Source organism: Metopolophium dirhodum, chromosome 2 (assembly GCF_019925205.1).
Source record: "Metopolophium dirhodum isolate CAU chromosome 2, ASM1992520v1, whole genome shotgun sequence".
In the NCBI taxonomy this organism is placed as follows: Eukaryota; Metazoa; Arthropoda; class Insecta; order Hemiptera; family Aphididae; genus Metopolophium; species Metopolophium dirhodum.
In genome coordinates, this window is record NC_083561.1 from 37814939 (window position 1) to 37835039 (window position 20101).

A 20101-nucleotide genomic window follows, 5' to 3' on the forward strand; every position below is an offset into this window, starting at 1 on the left:
TATATTATTTATTATTTGTTTAAATATCGGCTTTGGTAAATGTATAGGTATCGTATTTAGTTTTAACATAGGACACTAAAAAGTTAAAATATTGTCAATGCGGTGTTTATTATTATCGCCGACGGGGCAAATTTGACGAACTTGAAACAAAATACGAACTTGCGACGGATGAAGCTATATTCATCTGCAAGGTACCTGTTTACGCAACAAACGTCCATATGGTTTCACTTTTTTATTTTTACAAAAATCGTCAGTATAATTATAATATCTTTGTTGATCGGAGTGCACCAACCAAAAGATAGGTAGGTACTGAGTGATACGTTTTCTCGACCTTTTCCATTTCGCTCAAATCAGATAACTGCGTGACCTTTCCATTAGCACCAAAAACAAATTTAACGACTATGTTATAATTTTATAAACACAGATTGTTGGGACCGCTTTTTAAAATGTTTACTTGCAACTAAATGGAACGGTCAGCTAAAATAATTTATCAATTCTAGCAAAAGCCAAACACAGTAAATAATTATTATGTTCATTACTCCAGTAATACATATTTAAAACCAGTAACTAGTAAGGCTAACCATTCAACCATAATATTGTTTTGAAAATTATAAAATTATACTGGATCAGCTAATTATTTCAGATGGAGCGATGGAATGTATTGATTTTAAATTAATGAAGTGTGTTTTTTTGTTATTGATTTTTGTTTCAACATTTCCAATACTTTTAAAAACAATCATGAATTAAAAAAAAAAAATACAAAATTTGTTAAAATTAAAATAATTGTTTGATAACCTTTTGGTTACTGGTTGGATCGTCTTCATTTAAAATCGTTTTTCGTATACCATATTTGGTAGGTATATCACTGAATTCAAATTTAAAACATCCATTACAGTTACCCAATCTGCAGTGACCGCGAGATACACTCGATACCTACAAACTGTACAGCGTGGCGGTCACTGCCCACTTTTTTTACTATCGTCTATCCGTTCGTTTCGAATGATAAAATGATTTATAGATACATAGGTAATACTGTTTAATATATAATATAGTATCGTCGAATTGGCCAACTGACTACGCACAGAAGAGATAACCGTGGTCTGTGTGTTATGTAAAACCGTTATCGTTAAATTCAGTCTTGGCAAAAACTAAAAGGTTGCTCGTAGTTCTTTTCGTTTTTTTGTGCAAAAAAAGCAAAAGGTGAACCTATACACACACATATATATAGGCACCACTCTGCCACTAGAACTTTATTTATTTTTGTCGGGGGAGAGGTCTAGAATTACATAGGCCATATATTAAGCGTACGCCCCAAGCTCTATGCAAAACGAACATTTTAAAACGACGAAAACTAACTTTGGATATTTCTTAACATTTGTTTTAAAACCAACTCACCGTCTTTCTTTTATCACTGTAAAAACATTTCTTAATCAGTGTAGTTCTTACTGGATAAACTGTAACTCTAACGTTAAACTCTAGCTCATATACCCGAGGATGTTGGAAATACCGAAATGCTACTTGCAAAAACCAATGAACGTGATTTGATAACCTGTATGCTATTATACTGGTCCATTAAACGTAAAACACTCATTATTTCAAAAAATATTAAAGTTTTTAAATATATATTTTTTTACGTAATTGTATAAGCAGTTAAAAAACAACATTTTCTTATAAAAGTTATAGTTTTGTCCTTTTTTAAAGACCAAATGCATTTTAATTTCATTTTCCAAAGGGGAATAGGTATTTTTCGATCCATTTTAAAGTATAAACATCGAATTTTTGACGGGTAGATTATGAGTTATAAACTTGATAAATTATAAGTATTTAAAGTTAGTGTGATAACTTTTAAGCGGTGTGGAGTGGTACAGCCGTACAGAAGTAGGTACCCCTGCTCATTTAAATTTGATTTTTATAGATTCAAATATTACGAATAATATTCTACTTCCAGATATAATAAAAAATATATGTTGTCGTTCAAATTAAAAATTATAACGATAAAAAATATAATTGTTTTCCAAAAAACATTTTTGTGATGACTTTCAATAATTATGTAAAAGAAATATTTTCAAAAACGATTGTGTTTTCTGAAATAATGCGTGTTTTATGTTAAATGGATCACTTAAAAAGTATATGATTTATAATATTAAATTTGAATTTCCGCTTTTACTATGAATATTGCATAGGTTATAGTCTTTATAAGGTCTTATAGAGCTATATTTTTAAAACATCCTACAAAATAAAGTCTAATACTTTTAAAAATTAAATTATAATATTAAAACTTATAATAATGATGAATAATTATGTGACTGATGATTTATAAAATGAGAATTAATACTTATACGATGGTATTATTATTATTTTTTTTTTTTAGGAGAGATAGATATAGACTAAGCTCCCTTAAAAATCCTCCCCCTTTCCCACGCCATATTCGCATATTTGCATCTAATTTCGAGTAAGATATTTGAAATACTGATTAATCGTAATCCACAATATATTATTACAATATTGTGTGTGCAGTGGAAATGGGAATGTAATCACCTCTAGAGTCGCAGGTTGGTCCGTTTCCCAGGAATCCGCAGACCGGGACATGCTTAGGTGGTCCGTCCGATCCGCCGGGCCAGTGGATGTGTTTGCCCACAACCGGGCTGTAGTTCCTCGCCTCCCCGTAGTACTTGGCCACCACCTCGAACCTACCCGTGATCGGGTCCAAGTCCAATATCGCGTAATCCGCATCCCTGTCGCCGTTCTCATCGATCCTCACTCGGCCCGTGACACCTTTTCACGCCACGGCGACGAAGCAACATAAACAACAACAAAAATATTTAATAAATAATAATAATATATATATATAGTGTACATGATGTACTTCATGATATTATAAATTCCGTCCCTCTTACGATCCACCCACCAACCCCCCAAACCATATCCCACGACCCACCGCAACAGGATCATCTCATCGTCTACAGACACTGATCACACGAGCTCAATATATCGTTATCTGACAGAAATATTATTATATATTGTCAGTTGTCACGAGGTTGGTGGCGTGTTTTCTTGTGAGGGAGGGGGTCTTTGTTCTATTATTGTAAAGGTTGTCCTGCCATAGTAGTCGAATCGTCCAAAAATGTCCAACAGACCAAAAGAAATATAATATGTTTACACGATTTCACATTCCGGCAAGCTAAACACACATTGTTATGGACAAATACGCGCGTGAATCGTGTACCTACATCAATACGAGTATTTTGGTCGTCTAAAATGTCACACCGACCGCGTTAAATATAACACACGATAGGCTCAAACGATGTTTGTTTCTTCTTCGATTTCGCATTCGTACGGCTTACGAATATTGTCAATAATAGGATGACAGGTGAGTATGGTGGATTTGGGTTTTATGAGCGGGATAATAAAATGTGGACGTTATTATTTTTATGTACCTAGGCAAATATATAATGTAATCTTGTACCTACATTTAAGTAGTGAATAACTCCATATCTAGTAATTACAAATAGGCGATTTTTCATTGTGCAAAAACTTGATATGAGTAACGTGTTTATTCCCATAATATTAAATGAAATTAGAATTAAACCAGGTAAAACTATTGACTTAGATAAGCGGAAGGCATATGCAAACAAGTTTTTGGGGTCCTATTGAAAATATAAAGTCATAATGGAAGTTTACAAAACAAAGATAATAATATGGAATTAAGGCAAAGGGAGCAACAAGTCTACTCCATCGCCAGCCGAAGGAGGCGTGGTGGGTGTTAATAAATCCAACTGATGTGTTTGAGGCCTTTGAGACGTTACGTAAAGGTGACAAATATGTTTTTAAATAAAATAATTACGTTTTTGGCAAAGTACGTAGTACATAAATATTTACTGAAAATAATTTAGGTTAGATAGGTAATCAATTATATTATTAGAATATTAAAATTCGTGGATTGCGTATACTTGACGAAATTAATTTACGATGTAGCAGGTAGCATTTTACTTAACGAGTAGGTACCGACTTAAGTACATTGTTATATTTAGTGTGCTTTAGGAAATATCGACTGAACCGCGTTTTCGAAATTTCCCCATCGGATGGAATGATATTCAAATATTTTCACTGATCCATCGTATTAGGTATTTCATTTTCTATATCTATATAGTCACCCACGGTGGCTTAACGGTCTTAAACGATATTCTAATTTACATCATTTGAGAGGTAAGCTAGCTATAAGATTTTACACTTGAATGCGCAAGAATGCTACAGAGTTCCTGTGTGTAATACCACTAATAACGTCCGTCTCAGATTTAACAACGGTAGAAGTTGAAGGTCAGAAGTATTTCAAATTAAAATAATTTTGATCATTGTAGGTATAATGAAGTTCAGTTAAATAATTCGCGTATATTTATTATGATATAGCGTACCTATGTCAGATGCTTTCTGGAAAAAAAAACGTTAGAGCTAAATATTATATGGGTACCTAATTAACTAATCATATTATAATATTTAAAAACAATTATAGTTTTCTAAATGTAATATCTAATTAGATGTCAGTTTTTCTTTCTGAAATGTATCATTAATTTCTATTATCAGTATGTATTAATTACTATGTACTAAAAAATATTGAACACGAGCCACAAAAATGTCGTTTAAAAATTAATATATTAGCGAATTGAAAACCATCTTACCGCTGAACGTTCTATTCCACATCAAACTGGTGATTGTCTTGCCGTCTTTGATGTTTTGTTTGTTGGTCAGAGTTTCGTTCATCGCCATGCCGAGCAAATGCACTCCGTCGTAAAATGCTCCAACGAAAAAATTTACCTAAAATAACAATAATATCGACCTTTACACTATCATCTCATCGTTCGTCCGACGATCGTTTTTATCGTTATCGTCATCGTTATTATTTCGTTTGATATACTCACTTCTTCGCTCTCGGACAGCGTGTAGTTGTAATTTTCCAGCGCCTTCTGCTTGACCAGCTTAGAGAAATTGTGAAATTGTGAACTGGCGGGCTTTAGTAGGGACACCCGCAACAGTGCTTGGTAAGCTTTTCTAGCGGCGCCATCTTCACTATCTCCCGCCGACCATCCGTGTTCACCCCAATACGAGCCCTTGAAACGAATTGATGTTTTAAACGCCACTGGTCGGAAAATAATAGGAATGGAGAGGACGAACGTGTTTGAGAGGTAAACCTCCAAGGTGAGATTTTCATGTCTCTAAGACAATATTATAACATCAGAAAATACGCGTTTGAAAAGGTTTTTTTCCTTTTCATACTGATTGTTTCGATCCCGAAATCGTTGTGTAGACACTCATTATAATATAATATTGAACTCGTGTCGGAGAATTATCGTATTCGTTTTTTTTTCAAGGCGAAAATCAGGTACAATTATTATTGAGGGGACGAATATAAAATATATTGAAAGAACTAAATAAGACAACAATTTTTTTTTTATAGGTGTATAATATATCAATATCTGTACCGTTTGATAGTCCTATAGTTGATGGTGATTTTTCCTACCAGTTTTTTTTATAATCTTCTTTTAAAATAACAGCAGCTTTACCTGCACCAACTCCACGTCCAAAAATGCCCAATCGCCTTTGGTCATCCCGAGCTTGTGAGCAGCCAACATGCATTTTCGCACTAACGTTCCTCTCACGCATAGAATCACGACTGCGCAAGATAAAAATAGAAGATTTACTGTAAAAACAATTAAGTAAAAAAAAATCTTTATTGTTTCCTATTTAGATCATTAGATCTACTGTGTTTTTCGAAATGTATTATAATTTTCAACGCTTATCTCTTTCACTTTCCACTTTCCACTTTAATACATTCACAATACTGCATATTATACACATATTATGTCATATTGTTACATAATACGTCTTACGTAATACGAACAAACATTATTGTTGTCGTAAGATTATAGGTACTTGTATTTTAATCACGATTCCTAATTTCCATATTTCTCTGAATTTATGTTCAATAAAAAGAAGACTTGAGTTTTAACGTTATAAACGATTGACTCCAAACGGTTTCCTGCAACTGGCTCCTGTTATAATCTATATTATCTTCAGTGAATAGAAATCTGATCATTTTACATAGGTAGAACATAGAACATAGAATTTTTTCGTAAGTAAATATATTCTGATATCGTATAAAATAAATGTTATAAATATTTTGATATGAATTTAAAAATCATAACAGTTAGGTAGGTACCTGTTGCCTGAGTGCTTGCCTCTTTTAATAAGGTTTCGCACTGTGGATCTTCGTCATTGCCGTCTAAATCTCGTAGAAAACTCAAAACACCAGCTTTTTTAAGCCCAAGTTCCAAGTTTTTACCTGTTAAAAATAGTATAAATTTAAAAATATCTTTTCAAGTGCGCTATTTAGCTGATTGAAATTAATAGATTTTCCATATTAATGGGCATTTGAAATAATTATTTTTATTTTATTTTCCAACGAAATAGTTTATCATGTAAAAATATTAATTCATGTAATGTTTTAAATAAAAAAGTTGTTTTTTTTTTATAATGTAATTTATTCTCTTTACCTAAAACAATATGGTAATAGTAATGAATATAATAATTCAGAAAATAACAATATATCGTGTAATTAATATAAACGAATATCGAAGATACAGTACAGTTAGTTGAACAACAAAATGCGCTGGGATATCTCACTAGGTACATCATGATCTTATTGTAGTCACACTGCAGTTATAATTTAATGAAAATAAATTTGAAACTGTATTGAACGTTAAATAAAGAAATACAACTGCAGAGTTCACACACAACATCTGTACAGGATTCTCTCACTGCATTGTAATACAAATATAATAATCTTGAGTTCAAACACTCGGCTTCTCCGAATAGGTGCCTAGGTATTAGGTTAGGACTTAGGTTACTCCGATCCAATTTTTGTCTACATTTCCCGCGACGTCCCATTAAAATAATACGGTTGAATATTATGTATTATACTATGGGAAATCATATTGTTTCTCGTGCGTGTATTATTATTAACGTTTTCTCCAAGGATATCAAATTTCCCATTCAGAGTATAGTATGAACGGGTTTACTAAAATCCATAACTGTATAAAAATTAATTTAATTTACGATTTTGGATAAAATGAATGTCTTTCAAATAGTTGTAACAACAATATTATAATATAATAATAATTATTTTTTTTTATATCGTCGCATTTAAAACTCGAATTTGCTGAACACCTGCAAAATCCCGAATCCCGAGTATGTTATTTGAACGAAAATATTAAAGCGTTTTCTTCGTAAATGATCATAAATATTAAATACCCAACGATGTCTCAAACTCTCAAAAATATACACTCAACCCCATTAAAATTTGTTGTTTGGACTCTGAGGTTGAGGAAACAGTGAAATACTGGTGTCTGGCATAGTCTGACTGAAACCTATATGTTCTGACAGGGATGACCTTGCTGCGGTGCACTTTAAGTTTATAAATTATCATATTGTTTACAAATTCAAGTGTTAGTTTTAATTTAATAAAGACGGACAAAAAAATAATACAACATAATAATAATATATTCTCATGTATAACTTTGACCGACGTTCCGAGGTCTTTATTTGGCTTCAAATTCATTATATACTGCAAATGAAGAACACTACTCGTAAAAATAAGAATTATATATTTATATGAAAGATATAAAACACTATACAAGGATGATTTACCATGCATTGCTACCCCTCCCCCAAAACCAACTACCATTCCTTAATCATTCATTTTTTTAAACTCTAGATTTTTGTCTCTAAAGGAGATCCTGTGGTGTTACAAACTAATTTTTTTCAAATTTATTTTTAAATATTTTTAAGCATTGCTTACGTCTTAGGATAGAGGTGTATAAACAGTATTTAGGTAACAAATTACACGGAAAAATAAAAGGGATTGTACCTTTCTATCTTCATGCGACTATTCCGGGATTCCCTATCAAATCTTTACTTTAAAATTTAAATTACCTAGTCGATTTTAATAAAATAATTATGATCTATTTATAGAAAAATAGTATAACGATTTAAATATAAAAATATCCACGTCATGTTATTTTAAGGTAAAAAGATATTAAGTATGCAAAATATATTATAATACACACAGTTAAAGTTTTTTTTTCACTTTAATACGGTATTACTCACCCACTGTCAAGGAAAACAAATCCGAACGATCCTGTATTAAGGCCACGTGCTTCCAATTGAACTTTTTGAAAATGCTTAGAAATACAAGTTTTAATCTGCGCTGACAGTATGACATTCTTGTCAGCGTCGGATAATCGGACTTGTCTTTAAAAATGCCCTGTAAACGTATCAATAATATATGTGCAAATTATTAGTAGGTACAAATAGACAATATATAATATTTAAATCGATTCAGTTTAAAACGCTTATTTATAACGTACATTTCCTCAGCCACAATCATATTTTCTCCCATCCCACCAAAATAGAAAATTGAATTTTCAGGGTAAACCGATGACTTACAAATTTCGCGAATGGTCGCAATAATTCGTGTGCACCACGTGCTAAAAATTTGCACAGGAAAATTTGAAAAATTTGAAATGGAGTGAAGAAATGTAGATATACTTCTATCTTTTTTGAAAAACTATTGTCATAGAGGTACGCGCGTTGGCGCGTAATAATTTATCATTTTAAAATTTAATTTAATTCGTGTCGCAAAAATCAATAACAAATTGCGGTTTTTCGTCGTATAATAAATCATTTATTGTAAATTACGCTGTTGAAATTCGTTTTCTGAGAGAATTCGTACGATTTAAAAATCAGCGCGCATTAAATTCATTATTACTATAATAAATTCATAATATTCTGACTCGTAACACTACTGCGTGTTTTCATAACGGTATAATTGAATGATGAATATAACTAACTATTTCTATAACTTTAATTTCTTTTTCGATTATTCGTGAAATGTAATTTAACTTATTTCACGAATTTGTTTATTATTATAATATCCACGAAACATTTCATTCTCCTTTAGTTTACATTAAATTGAAATAAGTGTAAAAATCCTAATAACTTTGTAAAAATAAATCATTTAATATTACATAAAATTCATTCGAGTAAATGATTTAAACGAAACTCCACAAGAATACAATTCATAACTCAACCGTAATAATAATGTAGTTATGATAAATATTCCATTTTATAAAAACGTCAAGGAAATGATTTTCATATTAATTTCTATGTAAATAATTGATATTATATTTGCATGTAAAATGAAAACCTGTATACAATTATATGTATTATTATATCATCATGGTCATGAATTGAAATATCTTAACTATTAATTGTCAATTCAAACAATAGTATGGATTCTAAACACTATTATTTATGTATTGATTGTTAGTAATGAAATACCTATATCACATTGTATCTTCAATATCTATAAACAAAATTCTGAAGAAAAAAAATATTCATAATTTAGAGTAATTACCTATACCAATATAATTTATAAAAACTAATGATTTAATTTGTTTACGGAAAAAGATTGTTATTTAGGTATTATAATATTATGTGTTTTATAGTTTTAATATTTTATACTTATTATTTGTTTTTGCATACAGATACTCTCTATGTGTGTTATAGGCTTACGTTAAATTCCTATTATAAATATTTAATCATTTTTTATTTTTATTTGAACTGTTTACCAACAAAACTTATACTCAATATATTAATTCAAATATCACCGATTTATGCAAATATATTTACATACAATTTATGTTTATTAAAGTACTATAGTAGCTAGAGAGTTATTCAATATTTTAATTTTTCAATATCGAATAATAAAAAAAAATATTTTGATCAAAATACCAAAGGTCCGACAGACAAATGAATTATAATTTAAATTTAAATATAGATTGAAAATACCTTTATTTAAAAGAAAACAAACGTTTATTTTTTTGGTTTAGGGTTTTTGTTAAAACCCACCAACCAAAAAAAAAAAAAAAACAAATAATTATTTGAACACAACGATTTGAATGCAACAGCTTTAATTAAAAAAAATATTTAGCTGGAATGTCTAATCGTTTTTAGAGTGCAACTGTTTGTGTTTTCGTTGCAGTTTATACAAACAATAATTCACCTTTTTACTGAAACATGGCTTTAAATTAGAGCTCAAACACAACGATACATTATTAACACGACAACGGTGAGGGAGAATTTCACTATTTATACCATTAATTAATTAATTATTTTTGGTACAGCTCCACTTTCCTTCGACTCAATTAGAAAATTATCCTTGTACTCTCCTTTGCATCGACGTCTTCTCCTACATCAATTCATCATCCTCCTCATATAATATCAAAGTCTTGCCAAACAAACCCGTTATAAATTCTATTCTCGGTACAGGTTTTAAAATTTAATAACTTCTACCATGGGCCGTACTGCACGTGGCGCCTAATCTTTTCGTCATAAATAATCTTTTTCCTTCTATATAACGTAGAAAAATAAAAACGAAAAATACGCCAGCTGCAGTGCACCGTCCTGAAGCGGGAGTTTCCCGAGTGAGATCGGAAATGACCCTTATTTAATGTCTCGAGTGCGTCCCATGAAAAAATATCATATTTTTGACATAGCCCGAATGCGTTCAAGTTCATTTAAGTTACCCGGGGTGCCCTACAAATAGTGGTTATTGTTAAATTTATTTTATTATTTTGGCTTACACGTTCTAAGGTCAGATGAGTGTACTAGTGTGCTAATCTTTTATAGTATTTATTTTTATTATCTACATTTTATGAACATTTTGAAAATTATAAACAAGTGTAACTACATACTCGTCTATTATGCCTTTATATATCGGGCGCATCAGTTAGTATTCACTAAACTCACACTTATAATTGGCCTAAATTAGTCGTAGTAGTGATCTGTTATTATCGTAGTGAAAATCACATAATTTACCGTTTCCCCACCACAGCCGTCGTCGTAAAAATTATAATTGTACATATTTTGTACTATCGTAATTGATCGTCGGTTCTGTCTCTTAAAAGTTTTCGCTGCGGACCAAAGGATGTACTCTGGCTGATCAATATAAATTTGTCAACAATACTGTGAACGCACTCGGAGGATTCAATGCAATTTGTCGATAACACTACCGACGTAATCGGGCTGGAAAAATGTAAAAATTAAAGACGAGACGCACCCGGCACGCGTCGCCCCTGCAGCAGCGCCAGGGATGAGACGATGTAGTGACTCGCCCGGTGTGTGGCGAGATCTCTTCCGGTTTTTTTTTTTCTTATTCATTATAATTGTTGTTATGTCAATGCTGTTTTAATATTTATAATAAAAGCGCGTTTTTTACAAGCTGTCCTTTGAAGTCGGTGCAGTGTGATGAGGATGACGACGAGCAGTGCGTGTTTTTTTTATCCCACGCACGCAATATGATACGTACGATTTTATGGAGCGTTTGACACGGGTTATTTGTTGAACGCGAACACGACTCATGAATATTGAACAGCAAAATGTAGATACAGTGACACGCGGTGCCTATCATAATAATATTATACGGTGTGTGTGTCCACTGTCCACACACGGCGGAAATATAACACTATATATTAGAGAGGTTTTGCACAATGCCGGTAAAACGCTCCGGTAAAAATAACGTTCGGTTAAATTATTCGGTAATATATTAACGTTATAGTTGCAACTTTAATTTTTGCATTACCAGATATATAATATTCCGTTAAAATATTTTATCACATTGTAAATTGTAACCATAACCATTATTAACCATTGACATATAAACAGGTTTATGCTTATATCATATACAATAGATCGAGCTACGCACGTACGCACTACGCATCATTTGCTGTGTCCAACATAACACCCCCACTTATTAGTTATTTTGTGATTGTTGGCGAAACGCATGCGTATAAACGCGTTGTTCCTTGAAATTAAATGGGTGGTGGGGGGTTATGTTGGACACAGCTCGGCATACGAGAAATACACACATAGCTCCATCCATTGTATATGATCCACGGTCTTAGAAGATATGGTCGGACAACTTCCCACCCTCCCGCCAATTACAATATTTCCGCTTAATGAGGCAAAAACATTTTCCAAGTTGCCGCAAAAGCGCCGTCGGCTAGACTTATTTTGAGGTTGAAAACAATATTTATACGGCATTCGGGTTTATTTTTATGGACTATATTATTATATTATTTTCTCCGACCATATAAACTAGTTGGATTATAATAAACTAGCTATGTAGTTTATATGGTCGAAGGTTATTTTAAACTTGTATAATATACTATGATGCCATAACCTCAAAAAAAGTCTACAGGGCAGCGCTCAATACTACAGCGGCTAAATTTTGAATTGGATTTGCCTCACTAAGCGGAATGCTGATAATGTATAGTTGTCCGACCTTATATTCTTCTAAGACCGTGATATGATATAAGGGTTTATGACCATGAACTAAGATAATATGGACTGGTGGCGACATGATGGACGGGTGGTAGTGGTGCGGTCATGTTTTAAAACGTAGTATCCGTAGAGAGGGAAATCTTGCAACCGAAGCGATCGTAGTGTTATTTTCATGAACTACCAAGTATCAACTATTCAATTTACTGTGTTCCGTTCGTTCGCTGGTCGGCGGGCGCGCGCCGTGCAGTGGGTTGTATTCTTCTTTGTTATCTATTATTTTTACCTAATATATTCCCTCGTAAATTCGTAAATAATAATATAAATATTAAATCGTGTTTATTATTAATTATTAGTTTGAGTTCATGCTAAACGCTAATACCTATACGGCTATAATACAATCTACTTAATAATATACAGTTTTACATATATAGGTATAAATGATTGTAACCTTATTTATCAAAAAATTTTATTTTAACTGTTATATGCCCAGACAGTTTTTCAGTCAGGCCGTTTTGGCCCGGTGCACACTGGGCGTCTGGGCGTCTTGCGCTTGAAAGTGGCCGTGGGTACTTGATTCTTGTGCAAGCATGTACAATTTTAACTTATTGTAAGATGTAACACTTTAAGAGAACCGTTAGTGAATCGTGAATGTTTTGACTGTGTATATAACTATTTAATTAAAAAATATTTTTAATTTTTATACGCTGATCAGCAATGTTTCAATAAGAAATCGATAATCTGTGGCTTACAATTTCAAACCATTTTAATATGTTGTATTTATTTAAATAATTTGAAAGAGTGTCAATACTTTCAAATAGATAGCGTTTCAGTCACTAAATTTCTCCCACTACAGAAATACCGTTGAATAACTTGACCGCAAATATTAACACCGTCGCCAGTCCATACTATCTTAGTTCATGGTCTATGCCAAAATCACTGACTAGGTTAGGTTAAACCATAGAACAATATAGAAGCGAAACTCGATCAGCTGATCGGGGTCTTGGTTACCTATGACCTGAAGTCTAAACCAATCTGTGAAAAACATGAAAACGGTTCCACGCACCAACCCGATGTTAGACCCATGGTTACCAATATTATGAAAATGGTTCCAAGACTATGGCGGGGTCGGCTTGTTTACCATTCCCTATTTCACGTATGTCACGCCCCCCTAGAAACCGTGTTCAAGGCCACAATCGCCCGATTCGGCCAATTCACGGAGTTTCATACCCCTGGTTAAACCAGGTATAACCGATTGATGAGATATAACCGATAATAACCAGCAATGCGGTGCCCGTTACAACAATTAAAATAACCGATTACGATAATCAAATAACCGTACAGATATTTGGTGCGCATGCGCAAAGGCTCGTTTTGGTAAATAAAACGTTAACGGGTTCATACGTTACTTTTAACCGGCGTTGTGCCAACACTCTCTAATATCATTCACGAATGCCGTACAACATAATATTGCGCATTAAAATATACCGTACGGAATATTTTCGGTCGTCACGACGCCGTATATTTTTCAGACGATAATATTGTGACACGGTGGCAGGCGACTATATACACGCAGTTATGAAGGTATAATATTATTATAATATACATTTTATAATATGAGGGCACGTTGACAACACACAATATTATAACAATACCGAATATATTATTATATCTGTCATTACCTACATATTGTTACAGTTTTATATCATAGTATGTTGTGTTACGTTAGGTTTAGGCATAATAGTAATAATACACGCAAGACGCGACCGGGAATAATAATAAGACACACGCCATAGTGTTATAATCTCTTAGTCTCTCGGCGCCGAATTTATAAAATATTATTATTAATCAGTCCGGGGAAGCTGCTGCAGGTATACCGTGTATATGCCGACTTTGTGTGTCCAACCCCGCGCTCCGTCGGGGTATTAACATCGGGGGCTCGGAGAAAAATAATAATATTATGTTTTCGTATTATACGACGACGAAATCCGACGGCAACTCTTGACGGTTTTCGCATTGCATATGCAAATCTATTTCTCACGCTGATTCCGAAAGCTAAGTTCGCTATACTCACCGAATCGTTTTTCCATTTCGGTAGTTTGCCGAGTATGCCCGACATGGCTGATACTTGACCTTCGGCTGGGGGCTGAAAATATATTAATATTATATTATACACTGACACGGGGTGATTCATCAATTGTTGTCGTCTCCATTTCCTTTCAATAATAATGCAGGTATTCGAAATCTAATTTTTGAATATTTTTGATATACCAAAGACCATAATATTTTTAAATTCTTTTCAGAATTTTTTCACAACTTAAGGAGAGTCCTGCCGAGATACAAACTTCTGTTTTTCAAATCAACCCTCCACCTATTTTATACTGTACATTATTTAATACATCATTTTTTTTTTGACATTTGGACGTTTTGACCTTATTCAAAGTTTGAACAAGTAGTTTTTCAGTTATTAATGTTTAAACTAAGAATAATAGTCGTAAAAAAATTTAGTATGGGATTCAGTATTTATTATAATAATACCTACTTACTTGGACTATTTTCACAAATTATTCAATAATACATCTACTTATATATAAATATATTTTTTTTTTATTGAGTAAAGGCTTCAACATCTATAAGGTTAGCTTGAAGGTTATTTAGTAGGTTTTTAACTGTGGGGAAGGGTATGGTTGGTTATAACACGTGTAATGTGTATGTGTGGCGAGGATTTGCCTCTAAAACTCAGGTGGTCACCCATCTGGAAACTAGCGACACCAGCAGATGCTTGACCTCAGAACACGTTAGTGACTGAGGCAAACCACCTCGCCACACTTATATTTTTGTAAAACCATTTTAAGGACTATTATTCTTAATATAAGTTTATAGTAATAATGTTTACGTATTAGTAGCTGCGAAAAACTATTCGTTTAAATTAGGTACATCAACATTTTCAAAAAAATTATACACTAAATAATTTACAGTAAAAAAGGTGGGTTATCATTTGAGAAACAGACATAGGAATCACCGCAGGACACTTTTTATGTAGCGAAACAAGAATTTGAAAATATGGTTTTTGAGTAAATATAAAAATTCAAAAATTTGAATACATGTATTATAAAGGAAAAAATTGGAGTGAACGCATGCTCGGCGAATTTACCCTGTATACGGTATGTTCGTTTTTAATTTATTTTTTCGGTTCATTTTTTCCTTTCAATATCGGAAAAATAATAATAATAATAATATTATTATTAAAATTATATCATTAGCCTACGATTGATATTTTGCAAAAACGTGATGTTGTACACGACTTACTTGGTCGCCCATTCCGGTTATGATCGGTAGATTCCAAAACGCGGCTAGTCTGGCGACGGGTTCCAACGCGAAAGCGCATGCTGGTCCGATGAACGCGATGACTTTATCGACAAAGTACATTTTGGCAGCCAATCCTGGCGCTTGGGCGCCTGAGCAAGATGGATAGCTAAAAATTCAAAACGGAAATGAGTTGCAAATTAGTTTCAAAATATATAACATACTATGTATAGGTCATACTACCCCATATATATTATAGTCTATATATTTAGGTAGAGGTATGAATCTCTTATACAAGTGAGCACAATTTATATCTGTATCAAGCTACAATTTTTCAACGTCATGTAGCTATTGGACTCAAAAATAATATTTTACTCGCTACTCAGCTACTCCTATCGATATAAAAATAAATAGTTATTTTCGGACGGTGCGTTATACATTAGCCCCTTACCCGCCAAAATGTAAATACATAAAACAAATTGCAGAAAATATTAAATATATAATGATTATGATGAAACATATTATTATTATTGTAGGTACGTGTAATATTTAATTATAAACGTAGCGATTGTAATATCATAATATTATAATGGTGGTCAAACTAGGTGTTAATACTTACTGAAGATTGAAAGGGATAGATATCGCCTATGATATTTTTCTCAATATTTATAATAACTTTTATAATATTATAATATATTATATAGGTGTACAATGGTAAATTTTATTTTTAATGATCAAATGGAGTAAGTTAAAAAATCAGTCACATACCCTCTCCCTCCTTGACAAAATAATTAATTTATCATAATATGACGCACAGTAACTTAAATATTTTCTAACATTACATTGCATCTTAATATATTTTAAACTATCACTATTCGAACGATAAAAGCATACCTATAGGTATTTGATTTCAGTATCTTTAAAGGGTGTCATATTGTGTAAATAATAATAATAATAATAATAATATAATATAAATACAATAACCAAATGGACTTATCTAGACAAGGCAACTATGTGAGAACAAATAATTATAAATATATATAGCCAGAATAGGCCATTCAAACCTTATTCACTTTAATTTGATCACCAAGGAACCCAAATAATTGTGTGAGTGTGTGACATAATATGCGAAACTCATCTTACAATCGCTCACATAATCATTCACTGCCCCAAATACTCAACTTGGCGTCGTCTCATTGCCAAAGGAAACCCCCAATCAACAGAACACCACCGTTATTTTCAAATTGTTCAAACAAATAGACTTAGACAAAAAAAACTGTAATGAGACCTTGAGAAACCTCTACAACTCTAGGCTAATAATCGTTGCAATTGAAGCCTTATTAGTTATTAATTATAACAATAAAAATATTAATATAAATTTAGTACCTATTTGAATTTGAATATCTAATGAAAACTATAAAATAAACAACGCAGTCATGTAATTCAATTAATATAATATTAATTAGTAATCATTATATTTATTAATTATTAGTATATTAGAGAATATCGTATATTATTATAATTGTATTGCACGGCTAATCATCAATCAAATGTTAATCAAATGTTGGAGAAAGTCGAAGCAGTGTAACTGTCCAAAACACGGCGATGACAGACACAAAAATAAATGAATTAATAAATTTAAAAAAAAGTACGCATCACTGTAAAATAAATAAGAACATTCATCGCTCCGTTCAGAATCTAAAAAGTGTTTAAATGTATGCACCTATCAGTATTTCAATAACTCCAAAACTAAAAACATTGTCTTCAAGTAGGTACCTATACCTACCAATAACGTGACGTCGTAACATATATAAACAATACAAAATGTATTATAAATTGAACAGTTTAAAAAAAAGCATTATTTAGATTATCTACATTTTAAAGAGTATAGAACATTGTGCATTTCGTTATTATTATTTTTTTTTCGTTTTTTGATTTTTTTTACCTATAGAGTAATTTGAAATTTTTATCTTCAAGGTGACTTACAGTGTTATTGTAAAAGCTTTGTGGAAAATATGATTCATTATTATTACTGTTAAGGACAACGTTTTTCACTATACCTACCAATACATTACTATTTTTATATCGAGAACCCTTTTATCACGTCGTCACTAAAATCGGGGTTGCAATATTTTTATATAGGTACCTACCCATCTCTATGGCTATATGTATATCCAAACGGCGGCTGGAATTTAATTTGATACGGCCAAAAGAAAATAAATAATAATAAAATAATATTTTAGATAGGTGGGTACTGGTTTTACTGCAGTGGGTGTTTCACCCAGGACAGACCGACTACGTGTGCGAAAACCTCGTAAAACACACAAAAGTGTTCCGTTCGATAATCTCATAAATTTCCTGGAAATGGCTGACCGAGAATTTATGCTGTGAAAATTTCACACCGGTCGAATGTTTTATCCGCACACCGTAAAGTACAAAAAGAAAAACAACACGCAATAGTCGTACTGCAATAATAATAATAATAATAAAAAAAAGAGAAAAACATCTCAGCTGCGATATTTAAGTTATTTGATATTCCCTGAAGGTAGTTTATTTTTTCAACGTGAAAATCAACTAATTATAAATAATACTATTATTCACCCAGACGAAAAAAAAATATACAAAAGTTTAATTTTAAGAATGCGAAAATGTTTATGAAATATTTACTGTACGCGTGTCGAACTCGAAAATATTATATCACACGATATCATGCCTAAACGACCGCTAAGACCTAAACGGTGTACTTGACTATAATATTATGTTCAATGCTCCGAATCTAATCTGTCAGTGCCAAATTTTGATTATTGCCATTTTAACACAGTTATTAACCGCGTCAAAACTATATTACAATATAGGTATTAATATTATTACTTAAATTATTCCGAAAGAACGCTCGAAAGCCGACAATAACATTATGCAGATATTTGATTCAACCCAAGTTACCTTAATTAAATCACATTACTAGCGGGGGCCTCTAACGAATTCATGGATAAATTAATTCACACAAATTTACACAAATTCAAAAATGTTTCAGTTGTAGGTATAATTAATATTATTAGTTCAACTTGAGCCCCGGCATCTTATTTTTTCAAATACCTATATTTAAATATAGTTTTTGTTTTTTGATAACAAGCAGTTAAAATAAGAGTTATGCGCATAAACTTTTTTCAAGCGTCTGATATCGAGGGTTTCTACTTGATTTTTTCTGAGAAAAAATAATTTCATATTTGTACAGATAATAAAATAAATAATAATGGCATCGCACTGCAGAAATGTAAACCTATATTATACTGAAATAGAACTATGAGTGAACCAATTATGCTCATTTGACTAAACCGTCTAAACGATGAGAAATATTGTTTAGGTTTAAGCTGTCAACATTTTTTTATAAGTAGAAATATAGATTATATTTACCTATATTGTACTTGTTGATATACTATAGTCTATAGACTATAACCGTAATGTCTTACATGCCATTAATCATGTCTCGCTAGACCGTAAATTGGTATTATGTATTTTTTTTTACGTTTAATTTGTGATTTTACAATTCATCGATTCAAAACTAACGAATTTCAAAAAAGAAAATATGTCTTACACGAAAACTTTATTATTTTTGTTTGTTCGGTTTGTGTTTTGTAATTTTGTATTTATGTCTGTCTGTAATAAGAGGATATTTTCAGATACCATTAAAACATTGTTGGATATGTCGCAGGACATCGGATCTCTATACATTGTTGTTGTTATGATATATATATATACGTACATTTGACCGATGTACACGATATTATGGGGATTAGACCTTTGACTAATGAGGACTACAACTGAACTGAACAATATCGTAGATGTGGGTTCGATCGGAATTACTAATTAATATAAGTAGGTACGATAGTGATTTGGTGTATCGTAAAAATAAGATCCAGACGTAGGTCAGAATTATTGAAAACGTTAAATTTTTCATTGTATATTATTATTATTATTATTATTATTATAGTTATTACTTATTATTATTATGTTGTCATACGTCGGTAGTATATGTAGGGTATACATGTATACCTAATGTGCTGGTAGTTCCAGTTTGTAAAGTTTCGTTTGTTTGTTTATCGGCGGAGGAGACGATGATGATATTGTTGGATGGTATTTCTGGTCTTGTGGTGTTTTAATGGTAGGAAAAGTTTGGGATGCAATTTCAACATTTTCAACGATTTCTAATGTTTCTTCTAATATTATCGAGCCAGGGACGTATATAGAAAGAAAGCGTATATGGATTGAAAAACTGTTTTGAACCAATATGTATTTCAATATAATTTTATGATAGGGGATAGTTTGGACAATTATTTAAATTATTAGCTGTATAAATCGACTGATACTAGTTGTACTGCAGTACAACAAAATATTTCGAGTA

At 31.9% G+C, this 20101-nt stretch overlaps 1 protein-coding gene across 2 annotated transcripts in view; it reads right to left on the reverse strand.

The window, feature by feature from the left end:
- The window catches only part of LOC132939833 (atrial natriuretic peptide receptor 1), a 72916-nt gene that overhangs the window by 19045 nt on the left and 33770 nt on the right, over positions 1-20101 (reverse strand). For both annotated transcript variants that reach the window (XM_061007227.1, XM_061007228.1), the window contains exons 2-9: positions 15703-15868; positions 14468-14539; positions 8161-8317; positions 6215-6337; positions 5559-5668; positions 4917-5105; positions 4677-4812; positions 2539-2775 (exon numbers count right to left, since the gene is read on the reverse strand). In XM_061007227.1, coding sequence (XP_060863210.1) covers positions 2539-2775; positions 4677-4812; positions 4917-5105; positions 5559-5668; positions 6215-6337; positions 8161-8317; positions 14468-14539; positions 15703-15868 — 1190 coding nt within the window. The remainder of the gene's footprint in view (positions 1-2538; positions 2776-4676; positions 4813-4916; positions 5106-5558; positions 5669-6214; positions 6338-8160; positions 8318-14467; positions 14540-15702; positions 15869-20101) is intronic.